Source organism: Mustela nivalis, assembly GCF_964662115.1.
Source record: "Mustela nivalis genome assembly, chromosome: 1".
In the NCBI taxonomy this organism is placed as follows: Eukaryota; Metazoa; Chordata; class Mammalia; order Carnivora; family Mustelidae; genus Mustela; species Mustela nivalis.
Genome location: NC_139020.1, coordinates 162,048,458 through 162,066,826, shown reverse-complemented (window position 1 = coordinate 162,066,826; position 18,369 = coordinate 162,048,458). Strand labels below are relative to the sequence as shown.

General features: G+C 54.4%; 1 protein-coding gene across 3 annotated transcripts in view; it reads left to right on the top strand.

Annotated features, from left to right (window-relative positions):
• The window catches only part of GRIP2 (glutamate receptor interacting protein 2), a 90,252-nt gene that overhangs the window by 37,495 nt on the left and 34,388 nt on the right, over nt 1–18,369 (top strand). The window contains exon 1 of one of the 3 annotated variants that reach the window (XM_082747892.1): nt 14,359–14,454. The exons of the other annotated variants lie outside the window; for them this stretch is intronic. Within the exon in view, the coding sequence (XP_082604018.1) occupies nt 14,415–14,454 (40 nt within the window). The 5' untranslated portion in view covers nt 14,359–14,414. Of the gene's footprint in view, nt 1–14,358; nt 14,455–18,369 lie in introns of those variants that run through there. 3 annotated transcript variants of the gene reach the window in all.

Genomic DNA, 18,369 nt, shown 5'->3' with positions numbered 1-18,369 from the left:
CACAAGCGAGCGCACAGAGGAGCGCTGGGCTCCGGGAGAGCAGCCGGCTGGGGCGGGTCACGTCCCTGGCCCTGGGCCCCAAGGGCCTGAGGGGGCGATGCTGGCTGTGTCGCTCAAGTGGCGGCTGGGCGTGGTGAGGCGGCGTCCCAAAGGTACGGGGGTGGGTGGGGCACGGAGCAGCCCTGCTGCCTGCCCAGGGGCTGGGTGGCTAGACCTGGATCTGGTTGGGAGGCAGAGGCTGGGCACCCCCCACCTGGGGATCTGGGGCTTCCTGCCCTGCCCTGTCTCTGCCTCCTGCCCCATCTCTTCTGGTGCCGTTTGGGTTTTGCTTCAGTTCTGGGGCTCTTACTGAATCTGTATGTGTGTCTGCTCTCTGCCCCCCACCATCTCTTTGTCTCCCTGAGTCTCTCTAACTCTCTGTCCATCTTTTTTTTTTTTCCCCCAATCGTTCATCTAATTTAATGGACTCTTGTTTTCTGATTGTGCCCTCTGTCTCTCCATCTTTCTCTCTGCCTCTGTCTCTTTCTCCGTCTCTCTTTGTTTGGTTCTCTCTCTCATATCTGGTTCTCTCTGCCCCAACCTGTTTTTCCCTGTCTTTCTCTCCCCTGCTCTGTGTTGCTCTTGTCTGTCCCTCTCCCTCTTTGTCTCTGTCATGGTCCCTCTCTGCATCTGAGTGTCCCCCTCTCTCTCTGCCTTCCTGTGCCACAGTACCCTTCGTCGCCCCTCTCACATGGCATGTCCCTAATAGCCTCTCCTTTCCCCTCCGTTTGGGCCGTGAAGTTGTCCTGGTCAAGCTGGGCTGGCAGGGGTGCTCTGTGTATGCGTTTAGGGCCAACTGGCTGTGTGCAGGCATTCAGGATAGGAGGGTCATGGATAAAGGCAGGGCATGACCCTAGGTGAGATGGAGTGTAGGCGGAGCCCCTTTGTATTCAAGATCCCACCCTGCACAGGCAGCCCTGGGAGGAGACTAAGGATGGGGGAAAGGCTGGGGTGGGAGTCAGGGCAGGAGGAGCATCGAGCTGGGAATCAAGCTGCCCAGGCTGGAAGACCCTGTGTTTCATCGATGGGTTCCGTGGGCGGCCATTTCTCCATCTACAACAGGGAGGGGTGGTGGGAGATGGTGGGTTCACACTTCTATGCTGCAGCCTAGAGCTAAGAATAATCATGCTGTTCATATGAACAACAGTGACTGACTTTAATTCAGCGCCACTGTGTGCCAGGCAGTACGTTCACTTATTAAGTCCTTGCGGCAACTCTGCAAAGTTGGTGATTGTGCAGATGGGGAAACAGGCACAGTGAGGTTAAGTAACTTTCCCAAGGCTACACACACAGGTGACACACAGAGGCTCTCTCGAGCCGGCTCTCATAACTGCCATGAGCATTTTCTAGACTCAGGAACCTGCATAAGGAGGAGCTGCCCCAGGAATGGTCAAGGGGTAGCAGCATCCTTGGGGGCCACAGAAGCCCGTTAGGCTCCGCCCTGGTGGTCTGACCTCTAGACTCAGGAACCTGTATAAGGAGGAGCTGCCCCAGGAATGGTCAAGGGGTAGCAGCATCCTTGGGGGCCACAGAAGCCCGTTAGGTTCCGCCCTGGTGGTCTGACACCCTAGAGGTCTTCGAAAGCTCCTTCCACACAATGGAGCAATTGAAACTTAGGGAGTATCAGGAACAGAGTTTGTCTTGGGGCTTCCCAGGGACTCCGGTGTTGGGATCACCTCCAGGGGACAAGCCCCTCCCGCTTTGAGGCTATTGTCCTCTTGAGGTCCACAGACCCTGAGAACCTGGTGGGATCCTCCCAGGCTGGAGGGATAGACAGATATATCAAGGGCTGCTCCAGATCTGAGCTTCCCCAGGATTATTATTTAGCCAACTGAATTCTGTGGCCCAGGTTCTGTGCCTTTGGAGAGGAACTATTGTATTGTCTCCAGCAGACCTGGATTCACATCCTACCCCGGCTCTTACTTTCTGTGTGGCCCACTCAGGACCTCCGTTTCCTCATCTGTACGCGTCACTGACCCCAGGGTGGTGGTGTCTGGGACCAGCGAACCTCTAACAAAACAGAGGGGAGTATACCCTGATGGGGGGGCACACCGTGCCTGGCGTGTGCCCGGCTCCTGTCTGGCATCTCCACTTCTTTATGGGGTAAAGGGGAGGGGCTCTGTTGGCGGCACAGGGAACTTGTTTGTCCTTGCAGTGAGGCTTTGCATCCATTTGTGAAAATATAAAAGCTTAAGGGAGAAGGATTTAAGAGATTGGGGGAAGGGGAGGTGTTTCTTCAGTCTTCATTTCCAAAATAGTGTTGTGTTGTGTTTTGTTTTTTTAAGATTTATTTATTTATTTCAGAGAGAGAGAGAGAGCACAAAAGCAGTGGGGAGAGACAGAGGGAGAGGGAGAGGGAGAAAGAGTCTCTAGCAGACTCCATCCTGAGTGCAGAGCCTGACATAGGGCTCAATCCCAGAACCCTGAGATCATGACTGAGCCGAAACCAAGAGTCTGACACTCAACCGACTGAGCCACCCAGGTGCCCCAAATATTGTTTTGGATGTCTGAGGACATAGCTTCCCATTTCCAGCCCGTATTTTCTAACAGGCCTTTCTGTTTCCCATTCTTTTCTGGGTAAGACCCTTATGTTCCTTTCCCTGTGATTGCTTAAGAGGGGGTCCCTGGGCCATCTGGCCAGATGAGACCCCTCCTGGGTCCCTCCAACTGGGATTTGAGGTTTTACTCAAACTTGGGAGCTGTACTCCCCACCCGGGCTGGGGTTGGGAGAAGGAGGTGTTCAGTCCTGACTCAGCTTCCCTGATTTTAGTCAGAGAGGAGGGGAAATAGCTACTGTGGATACATGGATAGGAGCACACCCCTGCATGGTCTTAGACACTCCCAATAGTGTCAGTGTGCCCACATCTGGACCGTGAGGAAACTGAGGCCTGGGAAGGGTAGGGGCCTGTAGTGCTGGCCTGACTCTGATGTGCGTGTGCTGGACTTCAGTGCCCACAGAGAACACAGATATTCCTAGGCCATTGTGCCCTCCTTCCTAGCCTGGGCAGAATGACAGCCCCCACCCAGGAGAATTCTGGGAGATCAGATCAGCGAGATTTCCTTTGGGGCTCTGCTTGGGCCTCTGGGAGCATAAAATGGGCTGTTCAATTTCAAAGAATGAGGGATTTAATTTGATGTGTGTTGATGTGAGGGAGGCAGGATATACAGAGCACAGGCCTTGGGGCCAACTGCCAGGTATAAATCTAACTGCAGCTGGGGCAAGTGCCTTCATCTTTCTGAGCCTCAGTTTTCTCGTCTGTAAAATGGAGTTTATATTAGAACCTTCCTTGCTGGATGGCTGCAAGGACAACTGAGATGAAACTTTCAAAGTGCTAAGTGTTAGGGACCCAGAAGGGGATTACTTGCGGTTTCTGACCCAGGGGGCTTGTGAGGAGGGGGAAATGATATGTAGATGATGTCAGCACTTCCGGTGGTGGAGGTGTGGTTGGGTCCACTTGGTACGTGGAGAAGAAAACAATGCTTGTGCTTGAGGGAGGTCAAGGAAATCTCCCAGAAGGTTTTTTTTTTTTTTTTCTTTTGACAGAAAGAGATCACAAGGAGGCAGAGAGGCAGGCAGAGAAAGGGGGGGAAGCAGGCTCCCTGCTCAGCAGGGAACCCAATGTGGGGCTCCATCCCAGGACCCTGAGATCATGACCTGAGCAGAAGGCAGAGGCTTAACCCACTGAGCCACCCAGGTGCCCTCCAGAGTGGGGGTTTTTGAGGATGAGTAGGAGTTTGCTAGGCAAAGGGACTAGCTTGTACAATACCTCGAAACTTCAAAGATCTGCCTCAGGGAACTGAGAGCTTTAGTCAGTGTGAAAAGTATAAGGAGAGAAGAGAGGCAGGGCGGAGGAGGCAGGAGACTGTGGAGCTCAGACTCTGTCCTGAGGTCAGTGGGAGCCATGGGAGGTCCCCGAGCAGGAGAGAGGGGAGGACAGCTTTGAGTGTTAGCACAGGCTCTGGCTACTGTGCAGACTGCAAGGGAGGATGCAGGGAGGAGGCTGGGGTAGGGTCCAGGTGAGAGGCAAGGGGCTAGGGCTACAGAGGGCAGAATCAATGGATGTTGAGGCAGCAGAATATCCTTTGCCATTCACTCATTCAGCAGATATCTATTGGCACCTGTAATGGGCTGGGTACTATTCTAGGCCCTGGGGTGACTGTAGGGAACAAAACTAACCAAGTCCCTGCCCTTGTGGAGCTAACATTCTAGGAGTGATAGCAGGGGAACAAGATAAATGTATGACAGTGATGCATGCTGTGGGGAAAAATAAAGCAGAAAGAGGGGATGGGGTGTGTGGATAGTAGCGTGCAGTTTTAAGTGGGGTATTCAGGGAAGGCCACACTGAGAAAGTGACATTAGAGCAAAGTCCTTATGGAATGAGGGAGATCATGTGGCTACCCAGTGGAAGAATGTGGCTGGCAGAAGCCACAGCCAGTGCAAAGGTCCTGAGGTATGAACATGTTGGGTGTTCATACCCAGGTGGGCAAAGCTAGAGCAGAAGGGCTGAAGGGGGAGGATGGAGGAGATGCACTCAGCGAGGTTCTGGGCAAGGCTGTGTCATCTGGCCTCCCAGGCCAGTGGATGTATTAGAGGAACAATGGGCAATTTTAGGGATAATAAGGTTATCCCAAGGTTAAGGATAGTAGTCTGCTGACTAGAGGGCACCTCCTGGACAAAGGGCGGGGCTGTGCCATGCCCTCCTGAGCTTTGACTGCCTGTGCCCTCTCCTTGGTGCACATCTGTGATTAATTATTTACCCCTTCCTTCCCCTCTGTGATGAGGCTTTCTAGCTTGCCTCCACATCTGGCTCCGGGCATTTCTCACAGCGCAGCAGCTGCACTGGGGTCTCACATCTGACTCCTGGAAATCAGCCCCCACCCCCCAGTGCCCGAATAGCAACCGGCTCCTAGGCCTCTGGCATTCTCCGTTTCTGGGTGGGAGAGGGCACCAGAGGTTCAGATCAACTACGCTGTCTCAGAGACCATGGGGTTTCTTTTTTTATCAGGAAGATAAGGGATAAACTTCTGGACCTGTTCTTTGTTCCCCAAGCATTTATTGAGCACTTACTGTATGCCATGCCACCTATTTCACATGTGCTTTCTTATCCTCACAACAGCACTGTGAGTAGTGAACTAGGTTGCCCCATTTTGCAGGTGAGGAAACTGAGGCCCAAAGAAGTGACTTTCTAAGGTTGCTTCGCTAGGAAGGAAATGGAATCTGTGGCCTCCCGCCCCCTGCCTCCCCTTGTAGTCCGACTTCCAATCCCATTTCTGGAGCATTTCTAAGTGGTCAGTTCTCTGGTGGCCCTGCTGGCATCAGGGGACCCTTCTGTTGCATGCCCAGCATGTGGCTGCTGGTCTGTCTTCCCCAGGCTCCCTCAGGGTTTCTCCACCCTCCCTCAAGACAGCCCTGCAGAGACAGCAGTGGAGCCCCCAAATTGCCTCTCCCAGCTGAGCAGACCCCTTTCTCAGGGTGTCACCAACTCTGTCCATGGGTCCCTCTCACAGGGCAGAGCCCAGAGTTGAGCCAAGGGTCTGGGGAAGTCTGAGTTGGCAGAATAGCCGGTCCCCTCCCTGACTCTGGGCAGTGGACAGTCCCGATGGCACATTCGCCTTGCCGTGTCACCCATCCGCCGGAACTAGTGCTGATCTTGTCAGCTAACGTCCCAGCATTGTCTCCGTTTGTCAGCTTGAATGTTCGGTCCAGCGGGACCATCTGCCTGTCTTAATTGCCTGGATAATTGTGAAAGCTGTGGGCCCTGCCTTCTTCCCTGAGGAAATGGCCCGATGGAGCAGAATGAACGTCCATTAGACAGGAGACTGAGGCCGCCCCCACTTTCTGTGGTCCTTGAGTGGGTGGCTGCTCCTTCTGGCCTCAGTTTCCCTTCTGCACCCCCCACTGTGCTCCCCAGCGGCTGGAAGCCTCCCCTCATTCATCCATTTGCTCTCCTTGGGCTGACTTTCTCTCTGTAGCCCCCGCATTTTGCTGTCTTGGCCGAGGTGACGGTGACTCATAAGCAGATGTGTGGGCAGGTGGGCGGGCCGGGGAGGGGGCACATTCTCGGCAACCTCTCATTACCACACAGCTGGGGCAGCTAAGGGTCCCTGGGGGTGACCTTGGGGAAGGTCCCTGCCTCTCTCTGTGGCTTGGTGCCCTGTTTGCAGAATGGATCTGTCAAGGAGGGTTTTTGGAAAAGGCTGAGGATCATTTAGAGCCTCAGTCAGAGACAAGGTGAGGGGCCGCAGATTAGTTGAGGTTGGAGCTGAATGGCCCCCCAGAGACCACAGGTCTGACTCTGGCTCCAGCCCACACGTGTACCCCTATTTTATATCAGAGAAGGTTGAGGCCCCTTTTGCTCAAGGTCACCCAACCAGTCGGAGTCAGGACTTGAACCCAGGGCTCCACTAAGGGTCCCATGGCATTGCTTACTGCAGGAGGAGGTGTTAACAGGCTGGGAGGGGACAGTCTAGAATGTTCCTCACCACTCTGGCGTCAGGCTTATCTGTAGGCAGATGGGCAAAGAAGAGGATAGGATGTCTGGTGAGTTGACATAACTGGGACTGAGAGGCGCCCAAAGATGTTGGGGACCAGATGAGGCATCAGCCAGCCAAAGGATCAGGGAAGGCTTCCTGGGGGAAGAGATAGTGGGGATTTGCTGGATTTGGCCAGGCAGGCAAGGGATGAGGGAGGGGTGTTCCTGTGGGACCATGAGGAGGTGGAAATGGCTCCAGAGTACCTGGTGCTGGGGATTGGGGTAGAGGAGGCGACACTGGAGAGGGGGGTAGCCAGTTCCGGACACGGGTTGGCAACTTCCCAATGGTTCTTCCCAAACAGTGCTGAGGGGCTGTGGGACATGGGAGGCCTCAGCTGGCAGGCAGCAGGCACTGGCCCAGAAATCTCAGGGTCAAATCTCATCCTCAAACAAGTGTCCTCTGCCAGGTCCCATCCCCAACCCTGCAGCCCCCCACCCCCACCCCACAGCTCCAACTGTGGGAGACCCGCCCCCTGGCTTTCTTGGTATACCTCATGGGCTGTGCGGGACCCTTGGGTGGACCTTCCCAAATTACCACCCTTCCTGAGGTTCCATATCCGCCCCTGACTCTTGGGATTCTCCTCTAGTATTCAGGTCTCCCAGGAGGGCACGGAAGAGAATGAAGCTCTCACACAAAGCCCTTTTGAGAACATGTGTCTGTCTACTGGACTGTGATTAAGGCTTTGGAGCCAGACCCCTGAGTTCCTCTGTCTCTTGCCCCTCTGGACTCCAGTTTTCCTATCTGTAAAAAGACATGATTATCCCAGCCTCATGGGCCTGGTCTGGATACCCTGGAGGTGAAAGCATGCTGAAATCCACTGGGATTAAAGACACATGTGTGAGCATGGCCCCAGACTCCTGGGTGCCTAGCCCCCCACCCCTTCTTCCAGCCATACTTCCAGGAGAGGCCCTCGGAATGAGAGGGGAACTGGCAGGACCCATGGTGGAGGCCACGTCCAGACTCTGGCCTCTTCTCCTGGGGTTCAGAGGCTATCACCTGGGTCCAGACATGGCATCTAACTCTAGGCAGGGCAGTCCTGGGGCACGGGGTCCTGGGGCCCTGGGGTGATGAGCTCCCCATTTGTGGAGGTATACTAGCCATGTCCGAAAGCAGCAAGGTTTTCTATGTTTGATTGAAGTGTTAGAGGGGATAAATTATGGGTTTCTTTCCAACATAGCAACCTAGAGATTATGTATATCTATTATCATTCATTTCCCATTCATTCATCCTCACATCTACTGTCTACAAGGCCGCCCCTGGATATAGGGTTGAAATCAATGAGCAAGATAGTCAAGGGTCCCCTGTTTAGTGGAAAAGAACAGGTGAGCAAATGCATTAACGGAAAGACAGGAAAGAGGTGTGGTCAGGGTGGGCTTCTTGGTAGAGACAGCATTTAGCTTGGGCTCTACGGATTTTTAGACGTAGATGGGGCAGGGTGGGGGAGAGTTCCAGAAGGAGGGAAAGGCCCATCTAAAGGACCCAAGGAGGGGTGCCTGTGTAGCTCAGTTGGTTAAGAGTCTGCCTTCGGCTCAGAGCTTGGGGTCCTGAGATCGAGTCCTGCATTGGCCTCCCTGCTCAGGGAGGAGCCTACTTCTCCCTCTGCCTGCTACTCCCCTTTCTTGTGCTCACGCTCTCTCTCCCTCTCTCTGACAAACCAATAAATAAAATCTTTAAAAAAAGAAAAAAAAAAAAAAAAGGCCCAAGGAGGGAACACCTGATTCTGAAATCTGACCCTTGGCCAAGTTTCTTCTCCGCTCCAGACTATCAGTTTCTCCTTGTGAAATGGGGAGCAGCAGGACTTGAAAGATCCAGAAGACACTAAACATCAAGTCCTAGGGACCCAGCAGGCACTTCAGACACGTGAGCCCTTTCTCTTTCTCTGGGACATATGTATTTGGACAAAGGTAATTCCTGACCTAGAGGCTAGAAGGTGGGGCTCCAGGCATAGTGTTTGCCCCAAGGCTGAACCTGGAACCCAAGGCCCGTCTCCTGTTCTGCTGAGTCCCTCGAGGGCACAGCTTGAGGACTGTGCCTATCCTTCCCAAAACCTCATCCACTGCCAGCTGCACTGGGGCGTCGTTGTAATCAGGCTCCACTGTGCAGAGGCTCCAGCTGCCGCTCTTGACTGCTTGGTCCTGGGTGGCTGCCCTCTGTGTCCATCCCCTGAAGCATCTCGTTGAAGGGAGCTCAGGAGAGCCCACTCTAATCTCATGTCATGCACATGGTGGCCACAGTGCCAGAATTGCCCCCTTCTGTGCATTTCCTCCTCCAGAACAGGTCCTGACTCCTCCTCTGAGCAGCCCTGACTCTTTGGCCCCCTTTGTTGTGTTTGGGCTTACAGCAGATCCTCTTTGGGTATGGTTCCTTCTGCAATAGATGCTGATGTTCTGACATCATATGTGATGTTCTTGGCATGGAGGAGGTCCTGGGTAAGCAGTTGCTGGGCATTGAACCTGGTCTTTGGACACTCAGCCCAGGGTTCTCTCCGGGGCAGGATAGGGAGGGGCTGCTGCCAGTGGGGGCACTGACATCCTGAGATTGGAATGCATAGTGCTGCTCTTTCCCAGGGCTGAGCCCTGACAACTTGCCCATTTATTTTCATGTTTTGCTCTTTTCGTTTGAAAGGCAGTGAGAAGGCAGGTGGGCAGAGCCTGAGCAGCAGACCCCGCCCCCCCCCCGCCCCCTGCACACACCCCGAGAAGCATGGCTAAGGGTTGACTGAGGTTTGCTGGGGCCCTTGCCCCCATGGAGGGACTCTCTTAGCACCCACTCAAGTTAATTTTCTAGAGCACTTATCCCTCTCTCCCTCTAATCTCTTCCATAGCTCCCCAGTGTCCTCAGGAGAGAGTTCCAACTGCTTAACGTGCCACTTGAGGTACCTGTTAAATTTTTTGTTTTTACGCGAGTCCAGCACCCACTCTGGCTCTGTTTTATCCAGTTTTTTTTTCTCCTTCATGTCATGTCCCCATGCCCAATCACTCTGTGAGACAGGTTTTTACACACGTGTACACCCTCACAGTGCTTTCTGTGAGAAAAAGCTACAGAGATGAAGTGACAGGTTTCCTTCCCTCTCCCTCCCCACTTCTCCCCTTCCTCCTTCTTCCTCCCCCTTTTCCGCCTTCCTTCCTTTCTTTAACTGGACGGTTCACTTCCTAAATCCATCCTCTGTGTTCCTAACTGCTGTGTCATACTCTGTGGGGAGTGGCTGCCATGTGTTACCTGTCCCCTCCTGCCGGATGGAGACAGGGCAGCTTCACCAACAACATTCCCATTCCCGTTCCTGTGAGCAGTGGCGGGGATGGGGTACTCTTGAATAACCACCAGGAGTGAAGGTGCTGGGTGACAGCATTCACCCACGCCTCATCTCTCTGTGGCTGCCTCAGCAGCTGCCTCTCATCCCTTTCCAGTCATAAGATTCCCAGAGACTCCCGAGGAGCAGCAGCTTGGCCCTCCCCTTCCCCCCATGGACCTTTTGTCCTTTCTGAATCTGCAGGTTTCTAAGAGGGCTTCTGAGTGTGCCTTTCTCAGGGGGTGTTAGTGTGGATGGTATTAGGAGGACCTGGGTTCAAATCGCAGTTTAGTCCTCACCCCCTGTGTGGCTAAGAGCAAGTGGCTTCACCTCTCTGGGCTCTTGTTTTTTCATCTGTGAAATGGGGTTGTTGTGGGATGAAATGAGGGAATAAGTATAAAATGTTGAACGTCAGGCCCAGGACACAGGCATTCTTCGCCTGGTTCTAAAGAACAGTCAGCTGAGGTTCCTCTCACATCCTAAAGCCTTCCTCCTTGGTCAGAGCACACAGCCTATCACCTGAGTCTCTTTGGATGGCATGCCCCTGTGCCCTCCAGGGCTGGAGGGGGGAAGGCTGCCGTGGAGGGCTCTGGGAACTGGTAGGTGTCTGGGACCACAGCCCACTGACGTGGCACAGCCCGCCCTGAAGTCAGGTGAGGGACAATGGGGCGTGTGTGGAACAGCTTCACCAGAGAGGAGGCTGCAGCCAAACAGCACCCTAAGAGGGGGTCAGCTAGTGCCTCCCCTGTGGGTGCTGGAATCACAGACCGGGTCTCAGTTTCCGGATCTGTAAAATGGGGACCCACCTTGTGGAAATGTTTACCAACCAGGCAGGGGCAGCCATTGTCCTGGCCTGGCCTCTGGGGTGGTGTGAGGAGAGAAGGAGGAAGAAGCAATGGAACAGCAGTAACGAGTTCCTCTGTCTTGCCTTTAGATCACCATCTCTGCCTCCTTCCTACCCAGACTTCATTTCCGGCTGTCAGTCAGGAGCAGAGGGGCAGTGGTGGGGTGGGCAGCGGGCTCGCACGGCTCTCCTGTGCTTATGGTGGACTCAGCCCCTGGGTCTGAGAGAAAAGGTGGAGGCTGAGGTCCAGGACCCCCCTCTGCTTGGGTGGGGGCCCCCAGACACAGCCCCACCTGGATCTTGGTTTTCCTGTCTGTGTGGCGTGGGGTCAGTTCAGTCCCAGTTGCAGCCATCACTGCCGCTGGGTAGGGTGGGGGGGTGGGTAGCAGGGATGTCAGGAGTCCTGTGTGTCCTGTCAGGATAGCCTGGCACACCAGAACATGATGCCTATGGAGCTCCATTAAGAGACACCAAGAAGGGCCCCACAGGCCGGGCGCTGCGTAGGGAGGAAGTCACAGTCTGCAAAGCCCTTCCAGCAAAGTCAACAGTCTGTGAAGGCCTTCCAAGTCTCTGCCCCTCATTCCTCATGGGTGGGAAGCAGAGGCTCGTGCAGAAGTGACTTGCCCAGAGTCACATAGTTCAAGGGGGGCCGAGCTGGGATTTGAACGCTAGTGCCCCTGACCTATGCATTCAGCCACCGTAAAGGTCTGCTTTCTGGTCTGTTTCACAGTTTTGGTTTTGGAGTCTTGACAGGAAGGTGGATGGAGAAGTGCTTTCTGACTTACGAGTATATAGTCTTTCCAACTCTAGGGGGTGGGTGCTTTTAATTATCCCATTGTACAGCGAGGAAGCTGAGGTCCAGAGAGGGCTGGACACATGCCGCCGGTCACACAGCAGTCTGTCCTCCAGATGTCTCAAAACCTGAAGATGTGCGGGTGTCTTGGCCTCTGCTGATCATGGAGGGTGTGCCCGCCAGGCTGGCCTCCAGCCACCTTGCACACCCAGCAATCCGTCCCCCTCTTCCTCTGCTTCCCTGAAGTTTGGCAGTATGCACTGGATGAGAGGGTCGTCTTTGGAGCAGGACCAAGCAGCTTCGCCTGCTCTCAGCTCCCAGAAGGGACCCTTGCAGCTCATTGCCAGGCCTTCCTCCCTTCTCCCTCAGGGGGTGCTGCAGTCTGTGGTCCTTACAGAGCCTTCTTAGGCTCTGGCTCTACAACTGTCCTTTCCAGGACTCTCGTAGCCTGCAGGATGAAAACCAAACTCCAGACAGAGTACTTCTCCAACTTCTGTGTGTCCCCTGGGGAGCTTGTTCAAATGCAGATTCTGATTCTGTGGGCCTGGGTGGGGCTTGAGAGTTTGCAAGCTGAGGAGCTCCAGTGAGGCTACTGCTTGTCTGCTACTCCTCCAAGGAGTGAGCCCTTACTTAGACCCTTGGTGACCTGACTTTGTGTCCCACCTGGTGTCCTCACTGCTCACACAAGACGGCGTGCCTGAGTGCACACCAACCACGCGGTTTCCCTTCTTTGACTCATTCCTTCTCATTCTTCAAAGTCATGCTCAAAATCCCTCCACAGTGGACCCCCGACAGAGCTAACTGCTCCCCTTCGGCACTTCCAGACCCCTGAAATCCTGAGAGGCACACAGCAGCGCCCTCTAAAACAGACGCCTTAGGTGTGAACCTGGCTCCACCCCTGGGTGACCTTGGGCAAGTCGCTTAACCTTTGTACCTGATGTTTATTTTAACCCTGCCTTGTTCCAAAATGGACCAACAGTTGCTTCCAAATCTACTCTTGGATAAAAATAAAGTGAAAATGTGCTCCATGGGGGTGACAGGGATGCAGGGCAGGGGAAGACCCTGTTTCCCATGTGTCTCCTGGTCTCTTGGTCCCCAGGGCCTGGCACGGCAGGCATTCAGAGAAACACTGCCTGGAAGCTCTCCCATAACCCACAGCGTGACCTTTCCAGGAGCTTCTCATTCGCAAGAGTAAATTCCAAAGGAGCAGGAAGAGACAGATTATCTTAATCGCTCATTGAAATGCATCTGTAGGGCGAGCAAATATTTTCTTAGAAGAGGGGATGGTGTCGCTCTCAAGTCTTGTGCCTCGTGCAGCCGCCCACCCTGAGGGGGCTGTAAATATGGGGTGGAGGGCTGTGTGGCACTAAAGCCTTTAGGGGAAGAGGGTGAGGGTCTATTAAGAGCAGTTTACAGGCTGAGAATGGCCATGTCCCTTCCTGCGCAGTATGGAGCTGGGATTACCCCAGAGTGGCCCTTTGTGTCCTGCTGATACACAGGGTCCTCACTGAACGCCTTGTCCTGACTATTTCTGGGTACTATAGACCACGCTGAGAGCCTGTGCCTTCTTCCCTGCCTGCCCCCATTCTCCCAGCAAATTCCTCCCCATTCAGGGCTCCTTTCCCTGACTTAGTATTCACCACCCCTTCCGTGGCTGAGACCTTGACCTCACTGCTGGCCCAACAACTCTGCCTGGAACATGGAGCCTGCTCCCCCAGGACATACGTGAAGTCACCCAAAGAAGCAGGTGCCTTTGGAAGTGGGCAATGGGAGGGGACCTTGTGGAAGCACCCAGTCCCTAACCACAGTGCTGTACATTTCCATTCGCTACAGGACACAGAACAAACTTGAGCCCTACTTGTTCCCACATAGCCATGGGGGCTAGGATGTCATCTCTTGCTCTTTGCTGCATCCAGCAGGAGGAGAAATGTCGTCAGACCTACAGGCTATTGACCCTGTGTTGCTCTTAGCCCCCCTTTGTCCCAGCACCTATGTGGTGCCCAGCCCTTAGCTGGTGCCCACACACATTAGTGGGATGGGGAGCATGAGCAGCTGGAGGAGGGGCCCTGTGTGTCCATCGGGGTTGTCAGGGTCAGTCCTGAGCTGGTGTGGTGGAATCTAGGAGTGTGCAGGACTGAGGCCCAGCTGGGGCTGGAGTTGTGGACAGCTGCCCCTGCCGGTCAAGCCCAAGGCAGGCGGATTCTCTGCCCAGCTCGCTCCGTGTTCCCCAAAGGCTGGGGGGTGGGGGTGTTCCACGTGGGAGGCTGCTAGGCTTATCCTCCCCACACCACGTCTGCCAGAAAAGGAAACTGAGGACCGGAAGAGGTAGTTGGAATGTCCGTGAAAGAGTACCAGGGGACTCTGAGCGCAGGGGTTTCTAACCTGAGACCTGCAGACACTCTCTGGCATATGGTTGCCCTTTATCTGGCCCAGGTTCTGGCATTCCGTGCAAGATTCTACTGGAATCTGCTACTTACAAAAAAGTTTGGAAGGCACTGTTCCTCTTTTCTAGATGGGAAAACTGAGGCCTGGGAGAGCAGTCATTTATCAAAGTCCCAGGGCCAGTTCAGAGCAGAACTAGCCCCCCGGGGTCTGTCTGCCTAGGTCCCTAGTGGGAGGACCCTGGTATGCCCTCTCCAGAGCTCCCCACCCAGACTCGGACTGTGGGCATAGCGGGGGGTGGTGTGGGGGTGGGGTGTGGGAGGATTCCAACAGCCAGCCAGCCAGTGGCTGTGTCTCCTTTAAGCAGAGAGCCGCCCGCTGCTGTGGATGGACTGGTGCCCAGCCAGTGGGAGCTGTGAGCTTCTCTCCCACAGCCCCTCCCTGGGGGAGGGGGAGGAAGGGTGAGGGAGGGCTGAGCAGCGTGGCTCCCGAGGGGAGGGAGTTGGTGGGCAGCGGAGGAGACAATAGCGGACATGCTGTGTGGGCTCAGCCGGGAGACCCCTGGAGAGGCGGGTAAGTCTTGGGGACCAACAGGCAGAGTGATGGGGCTGAGCCCTCTGGAGCTCCCAGGGAGGAGACTGGGTCTGCCACTCCCCAGAGACCCAAAGCCTGGAGAGAGTGCAAGGCAGGGACCCCTGGACCCCAGAGCGGGGGCAGCCCACCCAGGACTCTGTCTGACCCTGACTGCCATCCTCAGATTGGGGTCTGAGCTCACCAGGCTGTCCGCTGTCCCACATGGCACGGGCAGCAGGTAGGTCTGGAGTTGTAGAGGGCAGCGCTTAGCCCCTCAGAGGTGCCTCAGGGAGGCATGTCCTGCCCTGGCATGGGCATGAGCTAGCGGGAGTGAGCTCCCTGCCCAGTGATGTGAGAGCAAAGGCCGAGCTCAGGGTGGTGTGGAGGCTGTTCCTGGAGCAGGCGGGAAGCTGGACCTGCTGGTGGCTGGCGGAAGCCCTGGCCCCGGGGTCTGGTTGGTGAGCCCTGGGACTCTGGGAGTACCGTGGGGCAGGTGTCATACAGTAGCCACATTTCTAGGTGGGGCCAGGATTGGCCCCATGGGAGGGGCTCTGGAGCAAACACCATTGCTCCATCCTTCTGTCTGGCTGCCTGTCTCTCCAGCCTCACCCGGCTGGGCTGCCTTCTTCCCCTGACCACCCCCTCCCCCAGCTTGTCAAGAGCCAGGAGCAGGTCATCCTTTCCTGTCAGTCCCTTCCCACACTTAACATACTTTTGATGGTACCCCCTTGAAATAGTTCCAAGGGCAAGGGCTGAGGTCCTAACGGAGAGATGAGGAAATAGTCTCAGGGTGGGGGAGGTGGCCCACCCAAGGCCCCACAGCTACCAGTGAAATGGCCAAGCCAGGACTGGCACCCAGATGACTTTTATAACCCAGATCCCTCTGCTCAGTGGACTTAGTCTCCCACCCCTAACCCAATGCAAGGAACAGAGACAGGATCACGCCCAGGTCCCCAGATAATAAAAAATAATAGTACCTGACAGCTCTTGAGATCTGACTTTGTGCCAGGCACTGTTCTAAGCTCTTTCTGTGTGTTTTCTCATTTAATTTTCACAAGATTGTGAGTTTGGTACTACTCTTCTTTCCATTTCATAGCTGGGGAAACTGAGGCATGGAGGTATTAAGTGACTTGTCCAAGGCCACACGGCCAGAAGTAGCAAAGCTGGAATTTGACCTCACCTATTCTGTCTCTGCTCCCTCCCAGGGACTACACTATAAACGGAGGCATTGCCTTCCTGGCCTGGGTATATCTGTCCTCTTGACCTAAGGCTCAGGTGAGTGGGATGGTCTTGTCCTGCAGTGGTCAGAGCCACAGGTCAGTAGTGCCCTGGAGACTTCCCATGGAAGACTACCGGGGAGGCATCTTCCCCTACCTCATGGGCTTATGGCCTCCACCTGGGCTTAGACCTCAGCATTGCCTGCCTGGACCTTTGCGCCTGTCACTTCCTCAGACTTCTAGCCTCTATCCCACCTCTCCATGCTGTCGTGGGAGGGAGTTGCTAAAATTCAAATCTGATCACAACTCCTTATCCTGGTGTTTAAGGCCCTTCTTGATCTCCCTGGCTTTTTCTCTTTCTGTTGACTTAATTGACCCCTACCCTCACCACTGCCATCCTTACCCTCACCTCTTCTCCACAGAACTTCATAATTACCACATGAACTTCATGATTACCTGCCACAGCTGATGTCAGCACTGAGACTTTCCTTTTTTTTCTTCAGAAAAGTCCAAAAATGGAGCTTAAGCACAGTGGGATCCAGGCACTCAGTTAACATCGTTAGGACTCTGGGTCTCTGCTTCTTTTTAGGGAGGTACACAGAGGTCCCTATAACCTTTGAGTTTAAGGTCAACCAGGTCAGTCCTCTCTAAGGAAAGAGAACCTGTTTCTAATAGTTCCAGCAAACCTCCCAGGGCCACCTTTTGTTGGCCCAACTTAGATCAAATGCTCCCTCCTGACCAATCTCTGGTCTGACTGACCTCTGACTGAGGCCTCTGACTGACCAGCCAGGCCTGGTCATGTGGTCTCCCCAGGAGCAGGGGGGGACAGGGTATCCAACAAGTAGCTACTCCATATACCCCCCACATTTCGCAGGGAAGGCTGAGGCCCTGAGAAATCAGGCCACAATGCAGAGCTCTTCAGTGAGAGCCAGGCTTAGGGTTGGGGTCTGTAGAACACACTGCTCAGTGCCCTTTCTCTGCCCCTGATGGACTCCTGCCTGCATATGTCCAGTCTTGCTTCTGGGAGCCTTGGTTCACCATACATCAACCCTAAGCCCCTGTGGAAAGGGATGTGCCCAGACTTGGGTGCACAGTAGGCCTAAATACAGATTTTGGCAGGAAGTTGCACCCCCCACGCCCTCAGTGTTCATTCTCTCACTCCCTGCCACAAAGTGGTCTTTGTTCCCAGGGCCTACTGGGCCTCAGTGAGCCCTGGCCACCCAGTGGGGCCTGGAAAGGCTCAGGCAGGATGTGTGTGTGTGTGTCATGGGGATAAAGGAGAGTAGTCCTTCTGCTGTGGCCTGGGCCGTGGCATCCTCTGAGGGACTCTGACGATAACCATCTGGATGGTCAGGGGGGCCTGACCTCCTACTGCACAGGAGGGCCTGTGGCCATGGGGGGACCCCAGCCCTTGACCGCAGAGGCCACAATGTAGAACCAGGAGGTCCAGCTTTGCATCTTGGCTCTGGCTCTTCCTGATTCCGTGACCTTGAACAACTCATTTCACCTCTTCAATCCCCATTCTCCTCTGTAAGTAGGAATTGAATTCCAGATTATTTACTGAGTACTTACCGTACACCATACTTTCCATGCTGGACATGGTAGTGACAGACAGACATAACCCAGCCTTCTGGACCTGATATCCTAGTGGGCAGAGGCAGATAGTAAATGAGATCATGACTTTTTTTTTTTTTTTTTTAAGTGGGGTCTGTTACATGGTGTTGAGTGCATGAAAAAGGTAAAGCAGGGAAGGAAGGTATGAGAGAAGACCTACCTTCCTGAGAAGGTGATATTTCCACAAATTCCTGAAGGATGTGACAGGGGTAGTTTGTGGAAGAATCTTCTGGGCAGAGGGAATAGCCAGTGCAAAGGCCCTGGGGTGGGCACAAGTCTGGTGTGGGCAACAGTGGGAAGACCAGGAAACTAGAGTGGAGCTGGTGAAGGGGAGAGTATTAGGAGGTAAAGTCAGGGAGGATGAGGGACTGTCAGTTGTGGTGAGAATTTTTTTTTTTTTTTAAAGATTTTGTTTATTTATTTGACAGAGGGAGAGAGATCACAAGTAGGCAGAGAGGCAGGCAGAGAGAGAGGAGGAAGCAGGCTCCCTGCTGAGCAGAGAGCCCGACGTGGGGCTCGATCCCAGGACCATGGGATCATAACCTGAGCTGAAGGCAGAGGCTTAACCCTCTGAGCCACCCAGGTGCCCCGTGGTAAGAAATTTTGCTTTTACTCTTCACAGAGTGAATTGAATCTTTTTACAGCCCCATGCAACCACAGTCAAGAAATTAAACAGTTCCACTGGTAGCCCAGGTTTAAGGTCATGCTCCTTAATATTGCTGGTTCCAGGGTGAGGTGGGAGAGCCTAGGCCCAGAAGAGACAGACGGAGGCCTGACTTGAGGCTGCACCCTCATCCCACGTGTTATCGGGGCCACTTCGGGCTCTAGAACCCCCTACGGGTCCCTTAGCCTTGTGTTTAGAGGGAGAACACACAGTCGAAGAGTAAGGCTGTGGCCTGCTGGGAGGCCAGGAAGTTCTGGATTCCAGTCCTTCCTCTGCAGTTCACCAGCTGAGTGCCCTCTCTGGGCTTTAGTCTCAGCATTTGTAAACGAGGAAGTCCCGAAGCCTCCCTCCCCATGCTTTCAGCAGAGTTAAGTGAGTTAGCACATGCAGAGTGTGGGCCTGGCACTCCTTTTCCGTGTT